At 43.5% G+C, this 26107-nt stretch overlaps 1 protein-coding gene across 1 annotated transcript; it reads right to left on the reverse strand.

Annotated features, from left to right (window-relative positions):
- Positions 1-2308: 2308 nt before the first annotated feature.
- On the reverse strand, positions 2309-7450 carry LOC124105573 (procathepsin L). Its single transcript, XM_046462789.2, has 8 exons — positions 7317-7450; positions 6283-6419; positions 5878-6000; positions 5642-5791; positions 5150-5374; positions 4266-4428; positions 3260-3371; positions 2309-2701 (listed from the first exon to the last, which is right to left on the reverse strand). Exons 2-8 carry the CDS (start codon positions 6406-6408, stop codon positions 2602-2604), a joined length of 999 nt encoding a protein of 332 aa, XP_046318745.1. The 5' UTR covers positions 6409-6419; positions 7317-7450; the 3' UTR covers positions 2309-2601.
- Positions 7451-26107: the final 18657 nt, after the last annotated feature.

A 26107-nucleotide genomic window follows, 5' to 3' on the forward strand; every position in this document is an offset into this window, starting at 1 on the left:
GAATACACAGACTATGAAATACTAAAATGCAGTATGAGGAAAGAGACCGTGGAGCCACTCAATGGAGTTTATTAACTTATTTAAAAATACAGAGATCATGAACATTTGTAAAATTCAGTGTGTACAGTCAAGTGGGCTTGGGAAATTCTCACACACACACACACACACAATTACTAATACTTGAAGATCTGAGTTTTTTTTCACCCCTATACTTTCAGATCAGTCAAAAGAAATGAATTTAGAAAACACACCTAGTTTCAAACTTCACAGGCCAAATACACAAGATAGAAATATGCGTTGCTATGAAGGTTTCCAATTACTCCAAGGCCTTCACTCTTCTAATAAGAGGCCCAAGGGTTATAGCTGCACTCCCACGTGGGCAAACTGCTCCCTCATTGTTTGCTGAATTGTGCCAATCTCATCTTGCCTTACCTCCTTTGCTAGAAGTATAAGATATACTGGTAATAAGTTTGTGCTTCAAGTCTATTTGCATTTTTTGAAAAATGCTTTTAGAGGATAACTGAGGTTTGGAACTTTTCATGAGTTTAAAAAGTATTTGAAAGTTCTTTGAAAATGACAAAACTTTCACATATCTACAATTCAGCACCTTCATGTTTCCTTCGAGCCTCCCAGCGGTTCCAGGAACGTGTGGAGTGCGGAATGAGCCTGATGCTGCCGAGCAAGAAGAATCCTTTTTCAGAAGAAAATCAGAGCAAGTGTGGTAGATGGCTACAGACAAAGGCTACCAAAGGTTGCGTGGGACACAGGCCCCACTTGTTCCCCACCTCCCATTTCCTTCACGAAGCATGATGACCAGTTTAGTATTTTACCAGCTCACTGACATTTTCTTACTGGACTGGGAACACAGATATATAGATTCAGATTCATAGGTTTTAGATTATCTATCACTCCCCCACCACACACACTTATCCTGCAGAATACAGATATATTTTCTCTATTTTTTCCCTGGTAATAAAAATACACACTTCCTACAGAACAAGTTAGAGAAATAACCACCCATAATTGCCACAGAAATTTGGCATATTTCTTTCCTGTCTTTTAAATAAGCGAATGCTGTTTTCATACTTACTAGCATGTCCCTGACTATTAGCCGAGTCTGTTGTTTTCTTGAGTTTATTTTTAAGTCAGGGATTAGGTGGCTGAAGTCCAAGTTTGGCTTAGGGACTTCTGGCCTGTCCTTCCCTTGTGATCTCTCACCCATCTTCTAAGGCCGGAGGACTATTTTCGTAGCCTAGCCTAATCTCCTGTGGACCTTGAACACATTTCTCCATCTATTACCAAATACCTGAGATTATTAATCACAACTGTTATCTTTATTTTTGTGAACACTGGGTAGCCCCAGGTTTCCCAGGAGAGCTGTGTGGACATCAGAGACGTAACAGAACAGAAACAAAACAGCCCTGGTAACCCCCTGGCCTGGTCCTTCCTGGGACTGCCATGTGGCCACATGGTCCTCACTGCAATTCAGGAAAGTTCAAGGAGCCACATGGCTTTCATCACAAAAGCACCTTGACTCAAAGGGAGGGAATCCTTTACTAGTATCTACAACACATGAATCTGTCTATTCACTTTTCTAGTAAGTAACTTACTTCTTTATGAAACAATTTGTCCTTCCAGATTATTAGTCAAATTTTATGATTCAAGAGTTGGGTAACTTCTGGAGTTCTAATGCATAGCAAAGTGACTGCAGTTAATAGTACTACACTGTGTTTCCAAACAGCTAGAAGAGATCTTTAAATTTTCTCAAAACAAAGAAATGATAAATATTGAGGTGACAGGTATGGGCTTGTTAGTCCAATTTGATAATTCCACCATGTACACATGTATCAAATTTGTATCTTATAAATATATACACTATATTTTCTTTGTTTTGGTACTGGAGATTGAACCCAAGGACACTTAACCACTGAGCCCTATCCCCAGCCCATTTTTATGTTATATTTAGAGACAGGGTCTAGCCGAGTTGCTGAAGCTGACTTTGAACTTGTGATCCTCCTGCCTCAGCTTCCTGAGTTGCTGGGATTACAGACATGTGCCATCATGCCTGGCTTAAATATATATATTATATGTCAAGTAAAAACAAAACTATAGAGCTGGGTTATACACAGTCAATGGGCAGCTGACATAAAATCTGTATTTTTTTAGTGAAACACCAGAGGGCCACTCACCCTCCTTCATCTCTTTCCTAATGTACCACTGACACATTTTCACTTATGTCTTTGGAGCCCAATTACATTTTCCAACTAAATAAAATGTCAATGCATTACAAACAGAAGTTCCACCTCTATATACTGAACTAAAATTTATTCTGTAAAGAAAGCTTTACACATTTTAAAAAATGAAAATTTTTCAAAAGTCTTAGAATTAAACAATGAGTCTTCAATATCATGAAGCTGTTTATAACAGTAGTGAAAGTAGTGGTAACATTTTACCCTTGTAAAAATGTCACAGAATTCAAATCACAACTTGGATCCTCAATGATTCAAGTATTGTTTTATACATTAAAGGTTTGGTCAGTTTTGAGAGAGAATGCCTCTGGACATGCTGTCCTCAAGTCCTCCACTGTCCCCGTCCGTCGGCTCACACAGTGGGATAGCTGGCTGCAGTGGCAATTCCACAATGGTTGTTCTTGTCTTTGGCCATTTTGACATAGCCATCTGCGCCCCATTCTGGACCCCAGCTGAAGGTTTTTCATTTTATTAAAAAAAAAAAAAAAAGAAAAAGAAAAAGAAAAAAGATTAGCTTCATTAATAACAGCTGACACTTAGCAGTGTTTACATGTGACGGGGACACTGTTCTACATGCTATCACATCTGTATCTGCTATCACATCTGTGTCTGCTAGCTCCATATGCCACCCCACATTACATTTCAATAAAAGACAATTAGTTGTGAAAATTGACCCCAGCAATCTCTGAGGCCTCCAGGAGTGAAATGAGATGGCAGAGCATCAAATGGCAACAACAATCTTTCAGAATTAAAGAAACATCAGAGGCAAATGTTTACGTGCACTTTAAGAAAATTTTCAGAATTTGGAAATGCAATGTTACAAACATCTATTAATAACCCTAAAAGCTTGGTACAGAATCTTATAATAATAAAACATTAATATTTCTGTGTTCACTCTAAGGAGTAAGACTTCCAGGATCTTAACACGGAGCTTTTATGAAACTATATTCAAATACTAATTCTAACTAAGAATTCTAATTCCAATTTAAAATATAATAAGAGTTTTATACCTGTTCTTGACAAGCCAAAATTTCTTATTTGAATTTGCTTCAACACCGTAGCCAACCACCAGAACACCATGATCTAGGTCTTTGCTGCTGCATTCTGGATCATAATAAACTCCTGGGAGAATAAAATCCACACTGGAATGAGAGGCTCCAAGTGACATGTGACAGTGGCCCACCATGTCACCCATGGAAGGAAGGCATTTCTAAATTCTGTTGAACGTCATAAACATTCCAAATACTATAAAGAACTAAAATAGTATTTGCCAAAAAAACAGTAATGGCTGATAAGGGAAAAAAGTCGACCTCTACTCACCAGAAATCAACATAATTCTACAAGTCCAAAATATTTTCTAATTAATTTTTTTTCCAATATCTATTTTTTATTTATATTTTTTGTACTGGGGATTTGATTAAACTTGGGAGCACTTTTGTCACTGAGCTATATCCCTGGCTCTTTTTATTTTGAGATAGGGTCTTGCTAAGTTGTTTAGGCCTTACTAAATAGCTGAGATTACCCTCAAACTTGTGATCCTCCTGTCTCAGCTTTCCCTGGTATTACAGGTGTGTGCCACCAGGCCAGGTAGATCTATTGTTGTAAAGGCAAAGGTATTTCAAGCACTCATTTCCTGGTTTACACATCTATTAGCATAATCCTCTTCTACCCCTATGTCTAAAGAAATAGTACACATAAAATAACCGAAACACCCACATTTGAGCTACAAGGTTCTTTATACTTCTGCTTAAGGTAATAAAATCTTTTGGAAAAAGGTTTGACAATTGGAAAACAGGTAAATTAGATTTTACCTACTGACTGATTAGTATTCATTTAAAAATTTTGTGAATAAATAATCATGAGAAAATGCTTAGTTAATGCAAATGGAAACATTACCATGTTCAACACACTTAAAAATCCCAATGGTCCTAGAAAGGATTCCATACAGAAGATTCAATCAGGACAGTGTTTTCTGTTCTGCCTGAACCTGTGTAATGTAAGATGACAAACACCCACCTGATTTGTAGAACTGGAAGGATGCGTGTCCGGCGTCAATAGCAACAGAGATGGGCCCCACAGTGGCCACTGCGCTCATGAGGGCTTTCTCCCGCGGAGGGATGTCCACAAATCCAGTATCATTAGCAACTGCAAACTCAGGCTTGTACTTACAAGTTTCATCCTTTTAAAGTTAAAGGGAAGAGACTTGATTGCCACCATCTACCTTTGAGGGAACATGAATTCTAGGACCAGAACACTCAGCAATTTGCAAATTATGATTTAAGTCAGTACTGGTATACTGGTATAAACCACTCTAGGAAGTGAAATGCTTTTAGTCTATTTGAATCTTTAAAAGATTAGCTTATATTTTTAACGAGATCCCCTAGGTTGACTTGTCTTTAAATATTTTTTTTTTTATTAAAGTGGAGAAAATTTACATTACATGGAAAATGGTTCGCATATCCTCCATGTGACACAGAAGCAAGAAAAGCTAAACATTAACCATCCAGAGAACTGTGCAGAGGCTAATAATATCTAATGAGGATGGTACTGACAATTTGCAGTTATAAATTGTACCACTTAAAATGTGAATTCTGATGGCGAAGTGGCACATGCCTGTAATCCCAGAGGCTCAGGAGGTTGAGACAGGAGGAACGCAAGTTCAAAGCCAGCCTCAGCAAAAGCGAGGCACTAAGCAACTCAGTGAGACCTTGTCTCAGAATAAAAACACAAAATAGGACTGGGGATGTGGCTCAGTGTTAAAGTACCCCTGAGTTCAATCCCTGGTACCCCCCTCCCAAATAAAATAAAATAAAAACATGAATTCCCAATAAAGTATTATCTTGGAAAACGGTTCCACTTGCTAGAAACAGAGCTGGAAGGACCCAGATGCTTCATTTTACCTGTGCTTCGTAAGGATAGGAGTCCTCTGAGTCCAGGCCTCCGTTGTCCTTGATGTACTGGAAGGCATTATCCATCAGCCCGCCATCACAGCCCAAATTGCCTTGAGGCCGAGAGCAGTCAACAAGGTTCTGCTCACTCAGCGAGATAAGTTTGCCAGTTTTCCGGAACATCTGTCCTTCCAGGGATCCAGTTGCGCTAAATGCCCAACAGGAACCACACTGACCCTGAAAAGGTAATCAAAAAGTAGACAATTTGCAAGACAAAGACTGACAACATGTTACATTTGTGAATATCCTTTAAAAAAACAGTGAACACAGAGCATACAGGACAGCAGCCCGGGGTGCTGCAAGGGTCCAGATGGGGGCAGAGGACTAAAATTAAAAAGTAAAAATAAAAAAGTGAATTACATGTTGCTTGTCAGGCTACGGAAGCACGAGTGCCCCCTCCTGGCTCTCCTGTGGGAGAGGCAAAGTCTGCATCCGACATCATACCTGGTTCTTCACGGGAGTCACGTAGCCCTTTTCTCTCCAATCCACAGATTTGGGGCTCCCAAACAGCAGAGGTTCCCGAAACACTTTCCCCTGGCGCCGGTACTTCTGGATTTGAAAGCCATTCTTCAGCTGTTTGAATTCTTCATTGGTCTTCAAGGAAAGATAAATTAAATATTAAAAGAGTTAAAAAAAAAAAAAGCTGAGCAGAGTGAAGTGCCCCCCCACAACACACGTACCATGTCCCCAAAGGCGTTCATGGCCATGGTGAAGCCATGCTTCCCCTGGCTGTACTCCCCATTGTGCTGCTCGATCATCCTCATGTTCTTCTCCCACACCGCTCGCCTCCATCCTTCTTCATTCTAGAAGCAAGCACAGCTGATAGTTTTTATTTCTATTTAAAACTCAACCCATCTCCCCAAGGGGACACCTGCTGGCATCCATGGAAGAGAAACCATGGCCCGGCAGGGCTTCCCACTCCTGTGAGCTGGTCTCCAGGCCCACACACCACTGAGTGCACCACAGGGCCCCCAGGTCACTGCCTGCTAAGAGCTGGCCTCTAGAAGCTTCTCTCTGGCCATAAACTGTGACCATCGAGGACCAATTTCTGCAGGGTCCCCCTGGACAATTTCAATGTTACTCACCGTGCCATATAGTCTCTTGTGTGTGGCCTTCCACTGGTACCACTGTGTATCTAAGTTTTGATCAAATTTTGGAATAGCTGAGGCTATTCCCAAGCAAAGGGCAACCAGGAAGAGTGGGAGATTCATGGTTCAGAAACCTAGGAAGGGAAAAGAAACACCTGATGAAACCAATTCTTTCAATAAGTTAAAGACACCATAATGGAGTAAAAGCATTAAATTGCCTTCCCAGGCATTAACACAAAAGCTGAAAAGGCTGAGGATGCAGGTGTAGAAAAATAGGGCAGGAATTAAAAACCAAAAAAAAAAAAAAAAGGTTATTTGGTCCAGCTAACAAAACAAAAAACAGCCTGACAAGTGTTACAATAGTGAGAAGTCACTGCTATTCCTAGAGTGTGATGACAATTCAGGTTTCGGTTAGTCTCACGATACCTTGTGATTGGGACAACAACTAGGAAACAAGGAGATGGCTGGTCCAGGTTAAGGAGCGACAGTGCCTCGATCACCCAGGCAGAGCCTCCCCAGCGAGGGCATCGGATCCCAGGAGGCCATCCCACACCGCCCTGCCGGCGGGTGCGCGCAGGTGGGCAGAGTCGGGATGAGCCGGGAGAACCGAACCCTGGGCTTCCTCCCCGGGCAGGCCGGCCGGGGCGCGCCGCCCGCTCCCCCTGCGCCCTCGCAGCCACGGCCAGCGGGAGTCATGGCGGCGCCGGGAGCGATGGCACCGCGACCCGGGAGCCGGGTCCAGCTGCCCGGGATGGCCCGGCCAGGCCCCGAGACGGCGCGGCCTGGGGCCACCCGGCCTCGGAACCTGTGCTCTCCGGGGCGCGACCGCCGAAAGCGCCGCACTACCCGGGACCCCTGACCGGTGGCTTCGGCCCCCTCCTCGGTTCCCCAACCGCCCTCCCCCGCTTCCCCGCCCCAAGGATGGCAGAGCTTTGGACAGACGCTCCAGTTCCCGGGGTCTCCCGCCTCTAGACCGCGTCCGCGGGGTCCCCTCCACCCCCACCTCTCCGCGCCCGGCCGGGGGCGCTCACCTGGGCGGCCGCAGCTGCGCAGGCTCACTCCGCACACGCAGCTCCCCAGAGATCGCCGAGGTCCGAGCATCTGGCCCAGCGGGCCTGTCTCGGACTTTAAAGCCCCAAGTCTGCGGCCTGCCTGGCCCCGCCCACGCCGCCTTCGCGCATTGCGATTGGCTGGGCCGGCCGCTGGGCGGGGCCTGCGGGCGCTCCGATTTCCTGCGCGTGACGGGGGCGGGTTCCTATCAGTCCCCGGGAGGGGCGCGCCTCGCTGACCCCCGGGGACGTGGGCGACCCGAGGCAGAGGAGGGGCAGGAGCCGCCCCGGACCGGCTGAGATCAATCAAGTTCCCCGCCTTGTTGCTCTGGGCGGGTGGCTCGTGAAAAGAAACGTAAAGCAGGCTCTGCGGATTTGCATCCTAACCCCACTTTTCCTTTGGACCTGCAGTTTGGGGGTTAAAGTGTCCTGCAGGGTCCAGAGCCGGTCTACGCTGGTGGTGCCGGTGTAATCCGGGCCGGTGGAGGAACGCGGAGCCCCGGGCAGACGCGTTCTTTCCCAGCTTCTGGGTGGGCTGCGACTGGGTTTTAGAAGAATCTGGTAGCGAGAGCAATTTTCAACAGGCGAGGTCCCAATCCTAGGAGCGAAAAGGGACTATTGGAGGGAAGGGGTCTCTTGAGACGGAGTGGCATTCGTTCTGGGATTTTTTTTCCCCTCCAGCCTTTCTGAAGCCCACTGGAAATTATTTGCAGAGAAATTTTAATAAGGAGAGAAGCGGTTGGGAAGGATGAAAACGACTTTTATTAACTGCTCCCTGGATTATGTTTTCCTCACACTTGAAATTTAATTCAATTAATTCATTTAGAAATATTTAATATGAGGGTTGAGGTTGCACAGTTTGAGGAAAAGATGCAGATGGAGAAAATCCATATTTATAGATAATGAGAACATAAGGAAATTAACTCAGCAATGTTTCCAGATTTTAAAATTATATAAAAGACATATTCATTGTAGGAAATATATTTTAGATAATAGACATCCCTTGTTCTCCCCCATAACCTTTTCCTAGGTGTGTGTTTTCTAAAAAAACGGAGTCATGTGGGGCACGGTGGCCCACGCTTATAATCTTATGACTCCGAGGCCGAGGAATTTAGCAAAGCTTCACGAATTTAGCGAGGCCTTGTCTCAAAATAAAAAACTAAAAGGATTGGAATTGTAGCTCAGTGTAAGGCTCCAAGTACTGAAAAAAGAAGGCGGGGGGAGGACTAAGAGTGCATATTAACTTGTAAACACTGAAAAATTAAATGGAATTGAGATGTACACAGTTTCTCAACTTAAAAACAAAAAATCAAATTGGTAATCTTTCTGTAAGCACAAATGAATGTTTTTAAAATATCAATATATTAAGATTTTTATGTACATCCTTCGAAGACTTAAAAGCCCTTCCAACACAACTGGGGGCCCGGAGTTCTCAAGTAGTTACAAAAGTACATCACATTGTGAATAGCTGAAGGTCTGGCTTTTTTCTGTTTGTATATTAATCATGGTACTCAGCCTAAACATCATTCATACATGGGAATAAATGAAGACCACCCTTCAGAACAAACTCTATATTCAGAAATTACTATCACAGCACTGGTGCACACCTATAATCTCAGCAGCTTGGCAGGCTGAGGCAGGAGTATCTCGAGTTCAAAGCCAGCCTCAGCGATTTAGCGAGACCCTAAGGAAAGTAAGGAGCCTGTCTCTAAATAAAATATATAAATAAAGGGCTGGGGATGGGGCTCAGTGGTTAAGCACCCCTGGATTCAATCCCTGGTACCAAAAAAAGAAAGAAAGAAAGAAAGAAAGAAAGAAGGAAGGAAGGAAGGAAGGAAAGAAAGAAAGAAAGAAATTGCTATAATAAGAAAGAGTTTGAAGACAGAGAAGATGGAAAAGCTTTAAAAAAAAAATGTGAGTTGGGGTTGTGGCTCAGTGGTAGAGTGCTTGCCTAGCATGTGGGAGGCCCTGGGTTGGATCCTCAGCACCACATAAAAATAAATAAATAAAATAAAGGTATTGCATTCAACTACAACTAAAAAATAAATATTAAAAAAAGGTGTGGGTGGGTTTTTTTTGGGGGGGGGTATCCCTGATTGGAGGTGGTTGTCATGGGGAAGCTTCAGGAGGAATAACTAGAAATGGAGCATCTTATGTGATTGACTTGGGGAGTATATTTGGTTGGAAGAGGGTCAACTAGTAATGGGGAGTTTCTTTGGGGTTCTCCGGCTTGTCCAGGTTTGGAAGTAGAGGCAGAAGTGAGGAAGTCATCAGCCTCTGAGTTGGTCCTGACAGTTGTGAGCAGAACAGGATGGAGGTTACCTGTTTCTCTGTGGGTCAGAGTTCTGTGCTGTATAGTTGGTTCATTGTATGTTTGTTTATTTAATCTATTACAAGCAATCTAAGTTATTCTAACACGTGGGTTTTACAGCTGCCCTTGGGCCACAGCTCCCTGGATTGCAGTGTGGAAAAACCTGCCACTGCATTAAGATCACTGCCTTGAGCAATAGCGTGGCAGGAGCCGCTCCAAAGAATGGCATCCCTTTTGTTTCTTGGAATGTGATAGGTGCGCACTGGAGAGGACCTGGCTCCTTTCAGGTACCCCCAGATCTAAAGTTAAACCAAGAAATATCTGAAGCTTGGAGAAAATGGAAGAGGCCAGTAAGCAAGAGAGTAGCTCATAACACCTATTGATATGTGTTTACATATAATCTGTAATATGTTGCAGAAATGTTATATTAGAGCCATTTTATTCTTTTCCTATTTTTTGATTCCCACTGCCTTGAAAAATAGTTTTGATAAGTGCTAATTATTAAAATGGTCACATTTTAGTCAAGTGACCAAGGCTTAGCTTTGCCTTTGATAAAAATGTAGTTAGCAGAACTTTTTTTTTTTTTTTTTAAATGTGTGCTGGGGATTGAATCCAGGGGCACTTAACCACTGAGCCATATCCCCAGCCCTTTTGATTTTTTATTTTGAGACAGGGTCTCATGAGGTTGTTTACAACCTTGGGAAGTTGCTGAAGCTGGCTCAGCCTCCTGAGCTGCTGGGGTTATAAGCATGTGCCATTGTGCCTGTATCTAGTTTGTATCTACTTTCTGGAAGTCTTGAACTGGGGAACTGGCAAGTTTAGTATGGTGATATTCAAGACAGTGATGTTGCTTAACACATCTCCCTTTTCAATTTGTCTGAATTCACTGAGCCAAGAGTAACTCTTAAAAAACATTATTCAGGCCAGGCGCGGTAGCGTATGTCTGTATCAAGCCTGTAATCCCAGTGGCTCAGGGGGCTGAGGCAGGGGGATCACCAATTCAAAGCCAGCTTCAGCAAAAGCGAGGCACTAAGCAACTCAGTGAGACCCTGTCTCTAAATAAAATACAAAATAGGGCCGGGGATGTGGCTCAGTGGTCAAGTGCCCCTGAGTTCAATCCCTGGTATCCCGTCCTCCTGCCCCCCCCCCCCAAATTATCCAGCACACTGTCCATTGGCAAAATATTTTATTACTGTTGACAATCATGTGGAAAACAGCCTGATTATGATTTGACATCCATGTAAAACCACTTGGAAAATAATTTACTTTTCTGATTTTCAACACTTTGCTTTTCCTGTAGGGTTAGACTGTCAGCCAGTTCCTCAAATGTGTAAGTTAATCAACAAGCATTAATAAACCTTTTATTTTGTGCTCACTATTCTCTCCTGGTGTTGTTGGAACATCTGCTTACACGTGTACATTTCCTAAGAGCTTTTCTGAGGCTCAGCCTTTCCATGTTAAAATGATATTAACTGCAATAATTCTGATTTTACAGCAAATGGACCCAGAACATGACAAATGTATTTAAGTGAAATTATGGTCAAGCATCTTGGTGTAGTAACAAGGAAGCTGACCATGTGGAATCTGTCCCCTCCTCTAAAACTATAATCCACAAACTCTCAACAAGATGACAGAGGATCTCTTCCTTAAATCTGAAACATAGTTTTTTCAAAAAACAAGGTGTATTAGTTTCCTGAAACAAGTTCCCACAAACTAGGTAGCTTAACAGGACAGGATTTTCTTCTATCACAGTTATGGGGAGCAGAAGTTCAAAATCTGCATCACTGGGCTGAAAGCCATGTGTTCATGGAGCTGTGCTCCCTTGCTCTGGGGCTCCAGGGGAGAATTGATTCCTTGCCTCTTCCTGCTTCTGGGGTTGCCTGCACTCCTTGATTGACTTAGGGCCACTTTTTCTAATCTCTGTGATCGCATTGCCTTCTCTGGTCTGTGTCCAATCTTCCTTACCTCCCTTGAAATCCCAAGGACACTTGGGATTGCATTCCTCCTCCAGGTAATTCTCTATTATCTCTTCATCTCAAGATCCTTAATCACATTTGCACAATTTCTGCTGTGCAGACTATGTTATAGGTTCCAGGGATTATCTGATGTCTTTGGGGCTATATTCTCCTGTTACACATAGTAGGAATAAAAGTCAGTTTCTTGACAAGGCTGATGTAAAACTGGTTCTTAAAATAACTTGTGGCTGGCCTGACTCCGACAGGTAGGCCCCAAACTCTATGAGAACTTTCCACTCTCTCACTTGTTTGCTGCAGCTCAGGCCCAGGGGCCTCATGTGCCTGAAGACAGACAACATTTCCTGCTTCGACTTTCCCTTGCATGTTCCACCCGGCATTTTAAGACCCCACACAGCAGTGTTTCCTGCTCACTGTACTCTCTCCCAGCCTCCTGTCCTGTGCTCTCTGCATACAAAACCGTGCCTCTCCCATTCCTTTCCTGAGACATTTTTGGTTTAGGCTCTTAACATTTCCTTCTTGCCTTAGGTCCCATTAGTAATTTTTTTTTTCTTAATAATAGAGGGACTTGCATTTCCCCCCTCTATTCCCTGTGCATCATCATGATCAGTGATTAAAGACAGTGGAAATGTCGACCTAAAGATGTAACTTGCATCTTTTCTTGTCCTGGGGCTTGTTCCAGAGGAAGGGGGTCTCCATCTGGGAGTACCTGGTACTCTTGGAAATTGAAGCATTATTAGAAAAGTTTCCTGTCATGGTGCTTGTGATCGTGATGACAGGAACAGCTAAGTCACACCTGGGGGCCTGACATATTCTGGGCATTTTACACAACGCCTTGTGTCACCTCTGCAACAACCCTGAGATAGTGGTTCTCAAACTTCAGCACGCTTCGGAATCACCTGGAGGGCCTGGGCAGACTGGGGATGGATTTTGGCAATCTGGAACCCAGCCCCCAGGTTTCTGATTCAAAGTTACCACCAATTTGCTTTTCTTGCATGTTCTCAGGGGATGTGAATGTTACTGTTTAGGGACCCCACTTTCAGAACCACTGCCCTAGAAGTTGGATGTTCTTAAGTATCCCATTTGTACTAGTGAACATAGTCATAGCAAGTGGGTGGGATATGGAATCAAGGGGGGCTAAGTGTCTGGTTCCTTTCAAAAGTGAAGAAGTAGCTTCAGTGCAGGCCAGCAGGACTTAGAAAAAGCGGGTGAGATTTTGGGCCTCCCCCCTCTACCCTTCCTCCTCGAACCTCCATCACCTCTGGGAACCCCAGGGCACCAGAAGAAGTGGAACGGGCGGACTGTGGCCCTGAGAGGCAAAGCCCCAAGCCTCCCCAGGGCCAGTCTCTTGACTTTGATGAGTATGCCAGCTCACCTGGTGTCACAATGGAAGGAGGAAAAGACAGATGAGCCAGGCAGAAGGTATGTGCCTGGACTAGGCTGGGGTTCCTCGTCTTCCTGCCCCACCAGCATCCAGGGTGCTTGGCCCTGTGCCTCTTGGGAGTTTCTTTCCTTGACCATTTTAGGAGACCAACATCCCTGCACCTTCCCGAAGATCCATTCACAGTCAGGCTTTTAAGCCTGAGCGAATGAACCTTAAAAGTGAGGGTCATTCATTCACCAATTCCCAAAACAAATGAGTAAAAGATTCTGTAACAAATGTTGAGACCACATAAAGGAAATAGAACCATATAATCAAGCATCTCAGATTTCCTCTATGATCCCCTCAAAAAAGCAAAACCAGGGAAATCTTTCCAATACAAGCTTTGGAAATTTTGCAAACTTACCGATTCCACTCTGGTGTTTTTTTTTTTGTTGTTGTTGTTTTTTTAGTTTTTCTTCCTTCTTGTGATCTGTTCTCCTCCACAGCTTCCCCACCCAGCAGTTCTGTCTCCCTACCTTGGTTTCTGTCACCTTCAAGTCAGACCTGAAGGTGTGGTCTCCAGGGCAGCTCAACTTTAATCCTCAAACCTGTAGGAGCCGCTAAGGAACGCAGCTTCTACTTCTGAGAATCCACCTAACCTCTGCTTAAGGAATCTGTTTTTTCTTCAGGATCATCGCTACGGTGCCACGTGAAACACCACCTGAGGGTTCAGCATAGAACGCACAGTTCAGAGCCAAGGAAGCAACGATGGCTTCTTGTAAATCCATTTCATAGTTGCAGGATCCTCTACCCATGTGCTGTCTTTTCATCTAAGTGGACGAATCATATGGTGGCAGAAGACACACGGGTGGCCTGGTTCTGCAGCCCCACTGCTGGTGAGGCTTGGAGCCTGGTGGTTTTGCCTGTTTCCCTGGTGAGCACCCCAGATTTGCTGTCAGGGAGCAAGGACCACACAAGGTGGCCATTCCCAGACTCATGAGCATCTGTGCTGGGGATGTGGCCTTCATGTCCCCTAAATGCACCCATCTCTCTGCATGGCACCCCGCTCCTTCCATACACATCCCCATCTCCCACATGTTCATGGGTTCTTTGTAGAAAGTTGCTGGCATTTAATGCTCAGTGTCCAGGGACAGTCGCGTGACTTCGTGGAAAGTGAGTGGAATTTTACAAGGTAAATTTGGGCAGTGGTGAATGAGGATTTTTCTCTAAGTTCAAAGAGCAAAATGGAAGTAAATGATAATTTGGATGATTTAGTTATGTCAAGAGGACAAGCAAAGCTGAGTTTTATATCCCGTCTTCCCAACTAAAGTATCTTGAGGACAGAGACTTTGTTTTACTCTGTCAGGATCCCCACTGTGTGATTGAAACCCAGGAAACAACATAGTAGAATGGCAGTTATTGGGCACAGAGAAGATGTTGCCAACTTGGATGTAATTCCTTGAGGACCCTGGTATTCACCCCCGAGCTCAGGAGGGCTCAGGTAGACCTGGGACTTAGAAATCCCAGACCATCCTCCTGTCCTGGAGATGCTTCAGGACCCCTCAGGGAGTTTAGAACTCCCTTGTCCCTTAGGGATGCTGTGACCAGAAACTAGCAGAGTCCTCAGTAAGGGTCCCCTGGGGCCTTACCCTTCTCTTCTCGGGGTCCTGATGGATATGGAGTCTACCAGGGCAACACTAAGAGTCCCTGTGGGTGGCCTCTTGGTGTGGCAAGCCAGGGTGCGTCCACTGCCTCCCTGAACCAGCCCAAGAGTCCCTGGAAGTGAGACAATCCTCTTCTGCTGCTCCCTTCAAAGGATCCCTAGAGGGACATTGAGGACAAGGAGAAAGTTCGAGATGTATGAGACTGATGGCAAACATGATCATGGAGGCTATTTAAGGTCAGACACCAAGTGTCAATCTTTTTTTTTTTTTTGGGGGGGGGTACCAGGGATTGAACTCAAGAGTACTCAGCCACTGAGCCACATCCCCAGCCCTATTTTGTATTTTATTTAGAAACAGGGTCTCACTGAGTTGCTTAGCACCTCACTTTTTCTAAGGCTGGCTTTGAACTCAAGATCCTCCTGCCTCAGCCTCCCAAGCCACGGGGATTAGAGGCGTGCGCCACCGTGCCCGGCGCAAGTGTCAGTCTTGATATCCAAGAGTACCTATGGTTCCTCTGTAACCCTAGGAGCAGGCTCCCTCTCATCAGGATGGCTCTCTGGCAGTTTCCTTCTATTTTTTAGCCTTATTGTCTTAGAAGTTACCCCTTCAGGAATTTCACATGGACTCTGAATTTGATGTCCTCTAAAAAAGTGATGAGCCGGGCCTGGTGGTATATGCCTGTGATCCTTACAGCTCAGGAGGCTGAGGCAGAAGGATTTAGAGTTCAAAACTAGCAACTTAGTGAAGCCATAAGCAAGCTATCGAGACCCTGTCTAAAAATAAAATATAAAAAGGGCTGGGGATGTGGCTCAGTGGTTAAGTGCCCCTGGGTTCCATCCCTGGTACCTCTCAGGGTTGGTGACTTTCCCGTGGCCATCACAAATCTGAGAATGTCAGGCTGCTGCACTGGGTCTCTTTGGCTTCCTCTTCTTCCTGGGGCAGTCCCTGAGCAGTCCTGTTCCCCAGCCCTCACCTGTGGGAACAAAGGAGAGCTGTGCCCAGGACCTGACCACAGTGACTCTGTGGGGAAGAGAGGCCAAGATGTGCAGGCCAAAAAAAGTGATGGAATTGTAAGATATGCTTCCAGTTTCACTTGGGAAAAGGTGTTAGATTTGAGGCAGAGAGTCTTGAGCAGTTCAGGTCTGGTTTACCCACCAGGTACTGGCTGACAGCACCAGGCCTGTGTGCAGAGCAACACAAATGTCAGGTCTTGACTTACCTCCAACCTGTTAGAAAGATCTTTGGGAGCAGGTGTTGGGTTCACCTCTTTCTTTGCAAATGGTCTGCACTCTGTTCCTCCTGGGTCAATGGTATAAATGTTGGGGTGGGAAGGGGAGGAAGCTTGGGATAACGATGGCTGGATGCAGGAGATGATGGTTTACCATTCCATCCTTCTGAAATACCATATGGAGTCTCTCATGTCAGGCCCTGTGCTGAGGACCCCATGTGAACTAACACTGGTACATTTCCTGTACTAGGGGAGATTACAGTCAATGGAGCAATAGGCAGGTATCAATATATCGCCTTTAAAAGACAGATAGACCTTGCATGTCCTTTCTTGCCCATTGTCCTAACAACTTGGGCAGTTTTCTTATTTTGTAAGTTCCTTAGTGATGAGATGTCCTGGTCCATTTTATGTTACTATAACAAAATACCCAAGGTTTGGTAATGTATAAAAACAAGAGATTCATTTGGGCTCACAGCTGAAGGCTGAAAGTCTAGGAAGCCTGGTGCCATGTGACCAGGGTTCCCTGACTGGGTTACAACATGACAGAGAGGCAGAAAGGGAAATGGCCATTAGTGGAAGGGACACATGTGAGTGAGGAAGCAAGGGAATGGGCAGGGGCCACAGTTACTCTTTTATTACAACCCACTCTCTGCAAGAACCACATTAACTCCTGCCGAGGGTGGTGCACCCAGATCCAATCACCTTTCACAAGGCCCTGCCTCTTAAAGATCTACCGCCTCACAACAGCACCACACTGGGGATCAAGATTCCTACACAGGAGCCTTTGGAGGACAAATTATGTCCAGACCACAGCGTGAAGTTCACATGTAGCCTTTCCTTCTCTCTGATTGAGGAAACCCCCAATTCTTGATATTTTATCAGGAAAAAGAAAAATCCTTAAAAGACATTGTATAAAAATATCCTGTACTACTGATTATCTCAAAAGACATTCAGACCAAGGCTACCTAGTGCCCTTCATTATGGATCGGATGCACTCCCTGGCTCAGGAATTTCTGCCCTCCTCCTAAGGCCCCACTGTCTTTCATGTGGTTGTGTTCTAGCTGACCCTATTGTGACCTGGCATCTGGTCTCAATTTTCCAGGAGTTGTGTCTCCACAGATTGCACCACAGGATCATGCACTGAAGTCTTGGTGGTATTTCAAGAACAAGGGCAGAAGTTCCCACACCACAAGATCAGGTAATGGTGGGAGTGGTGCAGCTGTTGGAGGCCTGCAGCCTTTGATGTCTTAATGTAGACCCCACCACCACCTTCAACTTCTGTCTGAGGTGCTAACATATTCATGTTAACCAAATAGGGACAGAACCCACCCCCGGCCCAGTACCAAAGGTAGTAGTAAAATGTCCAGGATCGTAGATACCAACAAACAATGCAAACTCTTCTTTTTTATATCCAGTCTTTTACCATGGATTATTTTGGTCAATACATACAGAATATTCCCCTGTCGGAGCTGAGGGTTCCCCGAGGAAGAAGGAGCTTCACCTGTGTATGCTGGAGAGTTCCAGTTTTGCTCTTCTGATGGCCTGCCTACAGATTTCAGTCTTGCCCAACCTCGTCAGTCCCCACAAATTCATAGATGAATTCTGTGCAATAGCTCTCTAGTACGCATTTCCCACTGTTTGAATACAGTGGGGATGTATCAAAATGAAGGTACTGTAGATCTGCAGGGGAGCACAGTTTGCAGGTTAAATGTGCTGGGGAGGTGAGAAGATCTCTGGTGGCCTGCCGTGCCTGGTGCCTGTCGTGCCCTTCGGAAGAAACTGCATGAGAGACTGCAAAAAAGACCCTGTGGACATAGACTCCCTGCATAGTGGTCTAGGGCTAGGTTCTCTGGAAAGAAAGGAGGGAGGGTAAGAGGAAAGAAGGAAGGAAGAAGGAAGGAAAAGACACAATTGTGGGTACTGGGAAGTGGCTCAGTCTCTAGCTGTGTGGCTTTGAGTAATAGGAATAATCTCTCTCTGGGCCTCATTTTCCTCCTTTATAAAATGTAAAAGGAAGGAATTGAAACAGGTGATCTCTAGGGACATTTTCAGGGCTAAACAATCTCAAATTATGAATTTGCTTTATTGGGCTTTAGAATCTTTTATTGGCAGCTTTATGGAGGTATAGTTTACATGCAATAAAATTAATCAGCTTTAAGTGTGCAAGATGATGAGCTGTGAATATATACAGAGAAAATACCATCGCCACAAATTGGTTTTGTTCTCCAGAGTTTCGTTCCCATCTGCTTCTATCTGGTACAAGAAGGAACTGAAGAGGTTGTCAAGCAGCAAGCAGCAATCTGAAATTAGAAAGGTGACAATGGAAGAGAATGGTCTTGGTTCAATGCCCCCTATGATCAAGAGCTGTGAGCAGGGAACAATGGCGTAATGGATTTCCTATGAGAATTTCACAGGACACTGTTTTCGTTGCAGAATTTCTTTTTGGAAGTCTCCAAAATTTCCATCTCTTAACTTGTAGAATCTTGTCTGAAAACTGAAAATTCACCCTCTTTAGATTGGATGGTCACTTATTGATAAAGGACCTTGTAAAAGGATTCAGAGAGTTTGATAGTTAACAGAGATCCTTCCAAATCTTTTGCATCTGATTCTGGGGTCCCCGAGGAGTCTGGGAGCCTTTCCCCACACCTTTCATGTGGGCAGATGCTCTGCTTCATCCTCTTTGCAACACAAGAAGCCATTCATTGTGAAGCTCCTTGGTGAGTCTCAGTGTTGATTCTACCACGTGTGACCCGGGGAGGCTTAGGGCTGCAGGTATGTTTGTTTTGTGGTTCATATTCAGATGAACAGTTCCAACAGTTTACTCTATCAGTGGTACTCTTTGTCTTCCTTGTACCCCATCATGCATGAAGTGCAGTGTCATCTCCGTGTGGGTGCTCAGCAAAGGCTAATTGGTGGTGACCGCGATAATGATGTTGACGAATGGCACCATGAAACTGATGAATCATTTGGTTGAAGAGGCCCAGTTACTGCAGTTATGCAACGTGCTTCACCAAACAGGTAATGTTTCATACCTCAGAGCAACAGGGAGCATTCTACCTGATGGTGCTTAGTCACCAGTACCCGGCAGAGCCAAAAAACCATCTCTGAAGAAAGAGCCTTCTGGAAACAACCGACCCTGTGGACAGACCCTTCAAGGGAGAGATGCAGCTGCCACTGTGGTTCAGAGGCCACCTGCATTGCTACCAAATCCACAGCAGGTGGCCACTAAATTTACAGGAAGAGGAAGAAGCAGCCTGAGTCATAGGATAAAACACATACTTCCACAGCCTGGTTCCCACCCTCCCGAGGAAAGGCCTGGGCATCTTAAGATAAATTAGCTATGGAGTGGATAAGTTTATAAGTAAATTTGTGGTTTGCTAAAATTTTGACCATTTTTGACCTTTAAAAATGACAATTTAGGGCTGGGTTGTGGCTCTGTGTTAGAGTGTTTGCCTAGCATGCATGAGGCACTAGGTTCGATCCTCAGTACCGCATAAAGAGAAAATAAAGATATGGCGTCCACCTAAAACAAAAAAATAAATATTAAAAAAAGAATTTAAAAAAATGAAATGACAATTGAATATGGTTCAACCTAATAAAAGATTTAAGAATTCTTTTACTTAGACTGTAAAGACTTAACTATAAGTATATGCTAATGGAAAGATACGTAGATCTTTTAAAACTGGCTTTCTGAAAAGTTTATGCTTGTTCTTACTTGATATTCCATTTAAATGTAAGGGGGAAAGTAGTTTACATGTTTTCTAAAATTAATATTTTTAATAGGGCTGGAGGTATAGCTCAGTGGTAGAATGCTTGCTTACTAGGCTACCATGCACAAGGTGCTGGGTTTGATCCCCAGCACTGCCACGAGAGAGAGAGAGAGAGAGAGAGAGAGAGAGAGGGAGAAATTTTAAATTTAAAAAATTTTAAATGTAGCTTGGTGGTAGAGTGAGTGCTTTGCATCTGTGAGACCCTTGGTTCAATCTCCAACATCACACACACACACACACACACACACACACATGCACACACACACATTTAATTGAAAATTTGAAGTTTGAACTTACAGATGTTTCCTCCCATAGAACTAAAAATTCAGTAGTGAAATTGGCATTTTTTGGACAATAAGAGTATTCATTGTCTTACATCAGATATGACCCAAATATCTATGTTGGTCAATCTGCACAAAAACTGTAGTATAAAGGTTAAAAAGAAAAAAGTATAAGTTGGGCATGGTGGTGCCCATCTGTGATCCCAGCAGCTCAGGAGGCTGAGGCAGGAAGATCAGAGTTCAAAGCCAGCCTCAGCCATTTAGCAAGGCCCTGAGCAACTCAGTGAGACTCTGTCTCTAAATAAAATATAAAAAGGGCTGGGGATGTGGCTCGGGGATTAAGTGCCCCAGGGTTCAAACGCAGTACCAAAAAAAAAGAAAAAAGAAAAGAAAATTATATAACTAGCTACAGTAGTCATTCAGTGACACAGGATGTAAAAAGATGTAAACTGTGACATCAAATACAGAATGTGGGGAGGGGAGTAGATTTTTCATGTGATCAAAGTTAAAATATTGTTAGCATCAAATAGTATTTCTGTGAGATGCTTTCGTAGTAATCATAAAGAAAAAACCTGTAGCAGATACAGAAAAGATAAAAGAATAAAAGTGTCCCACTACAGAAAACCATCAGATCACAGAGGAAGACAGCACAAGGGGAGGAAGGAACAAAGGACCCGTAGAAGAGCCAGAGAACAATGAAAAATGGCAACAGTAAATCCTTACCTATCGACAGTTACTTTAACTGTAAGTGACTAAATTCACAGGTCAGAAGATGCAGAGTGGTCCAAGGGATTAAAAAAGTGACTAAAGGCCCGTGCGGTGGCAGGCCTATAACCCCAGCGGCTCCGGAGGCTGAGGCAGGAGGATCACTTTAAAGCCAGCCTCAGCAATTTAGCAAGGCCCTAAGCAACTCAAGGAGACCCTGTCTCTAAATAAAATACAAATAGGGTTGTGGGTGTGGCTCAGTGGTTAAGGATCCCTGGGTTCAAGCCACACATCCAAACAACAACAGTAAAAAGGGCTGGGGGTGTGGCTCAGTGGTTAAGGACTTCTGAGTTCAATCCCTGATACAAAAAAAAAAAAAAAGACTCAAAGTTATGCTGCCTGCAAGAATCTCACTCCTTTCACCTTCAGGATACATATGGACAGAAAGAGAAGGGATGAAAGAATGTTCTTCTGTTTTAAATATATCCCACAAGACAGCAAGGGTAGCTGTATTTATATCAGACAAAATAGGCTTTTAGTAAGAAACTGTAGCAAGAGACAAAGAATATCTAGCCAGGTTCAGTGGCACACATCTGTAATCCCAGCAGTTTGGGAGGCTGAGGCAGGAGAATCACAAGTTCAAAACCAGACTCAGCAATTTATCAAGGCCCTAAGCAATTGAGTGAGGCCCTGTCTCAAAATAAAATATAAAAAGGACTGGATCTGTGGTTCAGTGGCTAAGGGCCCCTGGATTCAATTCCCAGTATCAAAAAGAGAGAGAGAGAGAGAGAGAGAGAGAGAGAGAGAGAGAGAGAGAGACAAAGAATATCATTGTATAATGATCAACAGTATACGATAATTATAAACATATATGCACCCAACATCAGGTATACCTAAATATATAAAGCAAATATTAATGTCTCAGAAGGGAGGAATAGATAACAATGTACTAATAGTAGGGAAATTCAATATTCCACATTCAACAATGATCATCCAGACAGGAAAATTAATAAGGAAAATCTGGACTTGAACTACACTTTAGGCCAAATGGACTTGAAGACTCATGCAGAGCCTGTCACTCAACAGTAGCAGTTCACACCTTCTTCTCAAGCACAGAAAACATTCTCCAAGGCTGATCACAGGTTGGGCCACAAAACAAGTCTTAATGAAGCTGAGAAAATGAAATCATACCCATAATTTTTTTTCTGATCATAATGATATGAAACCAGAAATCAGTAACAGAAGAAAACTGGAAAACTGTAAATACGTGGAAATTAAATGATACATTCCTGAACAAGCAAAAAGGAGAATAAAAATATCTTAAGACAAAAATGGCAATACAATTTACAAGAATTTATGTAGTGCACCAGGAAGAGTCCTTGCAGTTAAGTTTACAGTGATAAACACCCACATTTAAAAAGAAAAAAGAGATCTCAGATAACAATCTAAGGTTACAACCTAAGGAGCTAGAAGATCAAACTAAGCTCTAAGTTAATGGAAGGATGGAAATAATAAAGACCAGAGCAGAAATAGGTGAAAAAGAGACGGGAAAATCCACAGAACAGATTCATGAAACTGAGGTGTTGTTTTTTAATATTTATTTTTTTGTTGTAGTTGGACACAATACCTTTATTTTATTTATTTAGTTGTATATTGTGCTGAGGATCCAACTCAGGGCCTCACATGTGCTTGGTGAGCACTTTACCGCTGAGCCACAACTCCAGCCTCAACTGAGTTGTTTTTTGAAAACTGACAAACATCTGGGTGTGGTGGTGGATGTCTGTAATCCCAGCAGCTTGGGAGGCTGAGGAAGGAGGATCACAAGTTCAAAGCCAGCCTCAGTGACTTATCAAGGTCCTAAGAAATTTAGAAAGACCCTGTCTCAAAGTAAAACATAAAAACAGGTTGGGAATGTGGCCAAGTGGTTCAATTGCTGGTACCCCTTGCCCCCCAGTTGACAAGCCTTTGACTAGACTACAGAAGAAAGAAAAGTCAAATGAATAAAATCAGAAATGAAAGAGGAAACATTGCAATCGGTGCCATAGAAATACAAGAAATCATAAGCAGTTACTATAATTATGTGCCAACATATTGGCTAATCTATAATAAATGGAAAAATGCCTAGAAATATGAATCCAACCAAGACTGAATCATAAAAATAGAAAATACAGGCCAGGCTCGGTGGTGCACACCTGTCATCCCAGCAGCTCAGGAGGCTGAGGCAGGGGGATTGCAAGTTCAAAGCCAGCCTCAGCAACTTAGCTAGGTCCTAAGCTACTTAGCAAGACCCTGCCTCTAAATAAAATATAAAAAGGGTTGGGCATGTGGCTCAGTGGTTAAGTGCCCCTGGGTTCAATCCCTGGTACCCCCCCAAAAAAAAAGAAAGAGAGAGAGAGAAAGAAAATAGAAAATACAAACAGACTAATAAGGATTAAGGAATTCTGCATCAGAAACAATAAATTTTCCATCGAAACTGGTGACTTTCTGCTGAAGATTCAAGGAATTACTACTAATCCACGTTCTGGGGGTGAAGCTGAGTGGCAGAGAATCTGCTTAGCATGTACAAGGCCCTGGTTTGATATCCAACACTGGAAAAAAGAGGAAAAGAATGAATATTAATCTTTTTCCAATTCTTCCAGAAAATTGGAGATGACCAAACATTTTCAAATTCATTTTATGAGGACAGCATTGCCTTGAATCCAAAGCCAGACAAAGGACACTACAAGAAAAGAAAATTACGGGACAATAGTCCTGATGAATGTAGAGGCAAAGAGATCCTCAACAAAATACTAGGAAAATGAATTCAACAGTGTATTAAGAGGCTCACAATACTGTGATCAACTGGAATTGTTCCCCGGGCTGCAAGGTCGCTTCAACATGTGAAAATCTATGAGCATGGTACCCAGTGTTAAGAGAATGAAGGACAAAAACCACATGATCAGCTCAATAGCTGCAAGACATGCATGTGACAAAGTTCAACAGCCATTCATATAGAAACAAAATACCTCTCAGCCAATTAGGTAGAGAAGACTGTACCTCAGCACAACAGCAGCCACGTTCCATGGGCCCACAGTTAGCATCCTGCTCAATGATGGGCAGTTGGACACATTTCCTTTAAGATCAGAAACAAGCATGCCTATTCTTGAGATTTTTTTCTTTCCACATTTTTAAATCGGTGCATTATTATAGTTGTATATAAAGATGAGATTTGTTGTCATGTATTCATACGTGCACACAATTTAACAATACAATTTGGTGCATATGGCCATTTCTACGTAATAATGGAAGTCCTAATCAGCTCAATTAGAAAAAGGAATAAAAGGCATCCAAGTTGGAAAGGAATTTGTAAAATTGTTTCAGTGAAGATGGCATCATTATATATGTATATTCCTAAAGACGTCACCAAAATCACCATGAGAACTAACAAACTCAGTTAAGTCACAGTATACAAAATCAACACAAAAAACCGGGTGCGTTTCCAACCACAGTGAACTATCTGAAAAATAAAGAAAGAAATCAGCCCCATTTATAATAGCTTCAAAAAGAATAAAATACTAAAGAATAAATTTGCCAAGGAAATGAAAGAACTGTTCACTGAAAACTATAAAACATTGACAAGGGAAATTAAGGAAAATACAAACACACAGAAAGAAATCAATTGTTTGTGGGTTAGAAGAATTAATATCATGACAATGTTCATGCTACCCAATGTCATTCTTCACAGAAATAGGGAAAACAATCCTTGAATTAGCAGGGACCCACAAAAGACCCCAAATAGCCAAAATAAACTGAAGCAAAAAGACCAAAGCTGTAGGCCTCATGCGTCCTGATTTCAAAATACATTATAAAATTGTTGTAATAAAAAGAGTATGAGCCCATCAATGGGTGAATGGATGAAGAAATGTGGTATATTAATATAACAAATCTATGCAGCCTTAAAAAAACATAAAGGCAGCCAGGCACGGTGGTGCAAGCCTCTAATCCCAGTGGCTCAGAGGCTGAGGCAGGAGGATGGAGAATTTCTTTGAGATTAAAACAAATGATGGGCTGGGGCTGGGGTTCAGTGGGAGAGCGCTTGCTTAGCATGTGTGAGGCACTTAGCATGGGTTCAGTCCTCAGCACTGCATGTAAATAAATAAAATTAAGGTCTATTGACAACTAAAAAAATATTAACAAAAATGAGAAGCATGGGGTCTTTGAGGGCAGGGGGAGATGCACCTGTAGGGGATTTCCCATTTCCATTTACAAAGATGTCGGACCACTTCTGGCAACTGGGGAGCTGAAGAATAATCTAAAAAGAGAGGTAGAAATAGCCATGTGGCGAGGGATTACGTGCCAGGAGATAACACACTGGCCCTCTCTGTGCTGATTTTGCTTTTTGGAAAGTGATTTCCACATCTTTAGATGTCAGTGCTTCCTTACCCAGGAAGATCTTTAAAAAACCACTCCAGTGTCATCTGTTCACGTGTTTGGTCCTCTGTCTCTCAGCCCTTGTAGAACTGAAACTCTGCCAACAACCCTGAGCCTGGGGGCAGATTCTTCCCTTGTCCCTCCTTCACAGGGCCCCAGCCTGTCCAAGGGGCCTACAGCCTGCTCATCTGTGTGGTCTCCTAGCCCATAAAAACGGTGAGGTCAGAAATTGGGGCTGTTTGGGGCCACTAAGGTTGTCATCACTTTGGTGCAGCAGGAGATAAGCATCACCGTTGTGACATTTCACCACTTTTGACAGTGACTCAGCCCGAGCTGTCCTGGAGGGCCCTGGTAGGCCGTGGCCCTGGCCAGGAGAAGCACTGTCTGCAAGTGTGTTTTCCCTCTGGAGTGTTGAAGATCTGGAGTGTGGCCATCCTCTTGGCCCATCTCAGAGCACCCAAGGCTGATGATCCTCAGGGATCCTTTTGGCATCTGGACGCTTGCAGGGAGGGATGCCCTATGAGGGCAGAGAAAATCAGTTTCCTAGAAGGTAGATTTTGAAAGTATTTGGAGGTGAGTCATGTAAGTCAACTGACAGCCGCACATAAGGGGTTGGGTGTCACATTTTCAGAAATGGGTGTGGTTAGATAAAAAGTATTTTTAAAAAGTTGATGTCCCTGGGCTGGGGTTGTAGCGCTTGCCTAGCACATGTGAGGCCACTGGTTTGATCCTCAGCACCACCCATAAATAAATAAATAAAATAAAGTGTTGTGCCCATCTACAGCTAAAAAAATAATACTACAACAAAAAAGTTCATGTCCTCATCAGTTATGTGTACTTCCCAACACAGTCATCACCTTGAAGGTAAGCCTCCTGTAGCCCTGATGTATTCTCTTATTTTATTATGAGCTATAGGAACTGTGTCCTGTTAGGAACACAGATCACTAATTTGATATTTATTGGCACTAATAAAGTAGATCATGGTGACATGATCACCTTCTGATCACATACTCTGCGCCAGGCGTTGTGGTCAGTGCTGACATAGACTGCCTCAGAAAGATCCTTGCA

The sequence above is a fragment of the Marmota monax genome, unplaced genomic scaffold (genome assembly GCF_021218885.2).
Source record: "Marmota monax isolate L192 unplaced genomic scaffold, Marmota_monax_Labrador192_F-V1.1 WCK01_AAM20220418_F8-fsc00180, whole genome shotgun sequence".
Taxonomy (NCBI): domain Eukaryota; kingdom Metazoa; phylum Chordata; class Mammalia; order Rodentia; family Sciuridae; genus Marmota; species Marmota monax.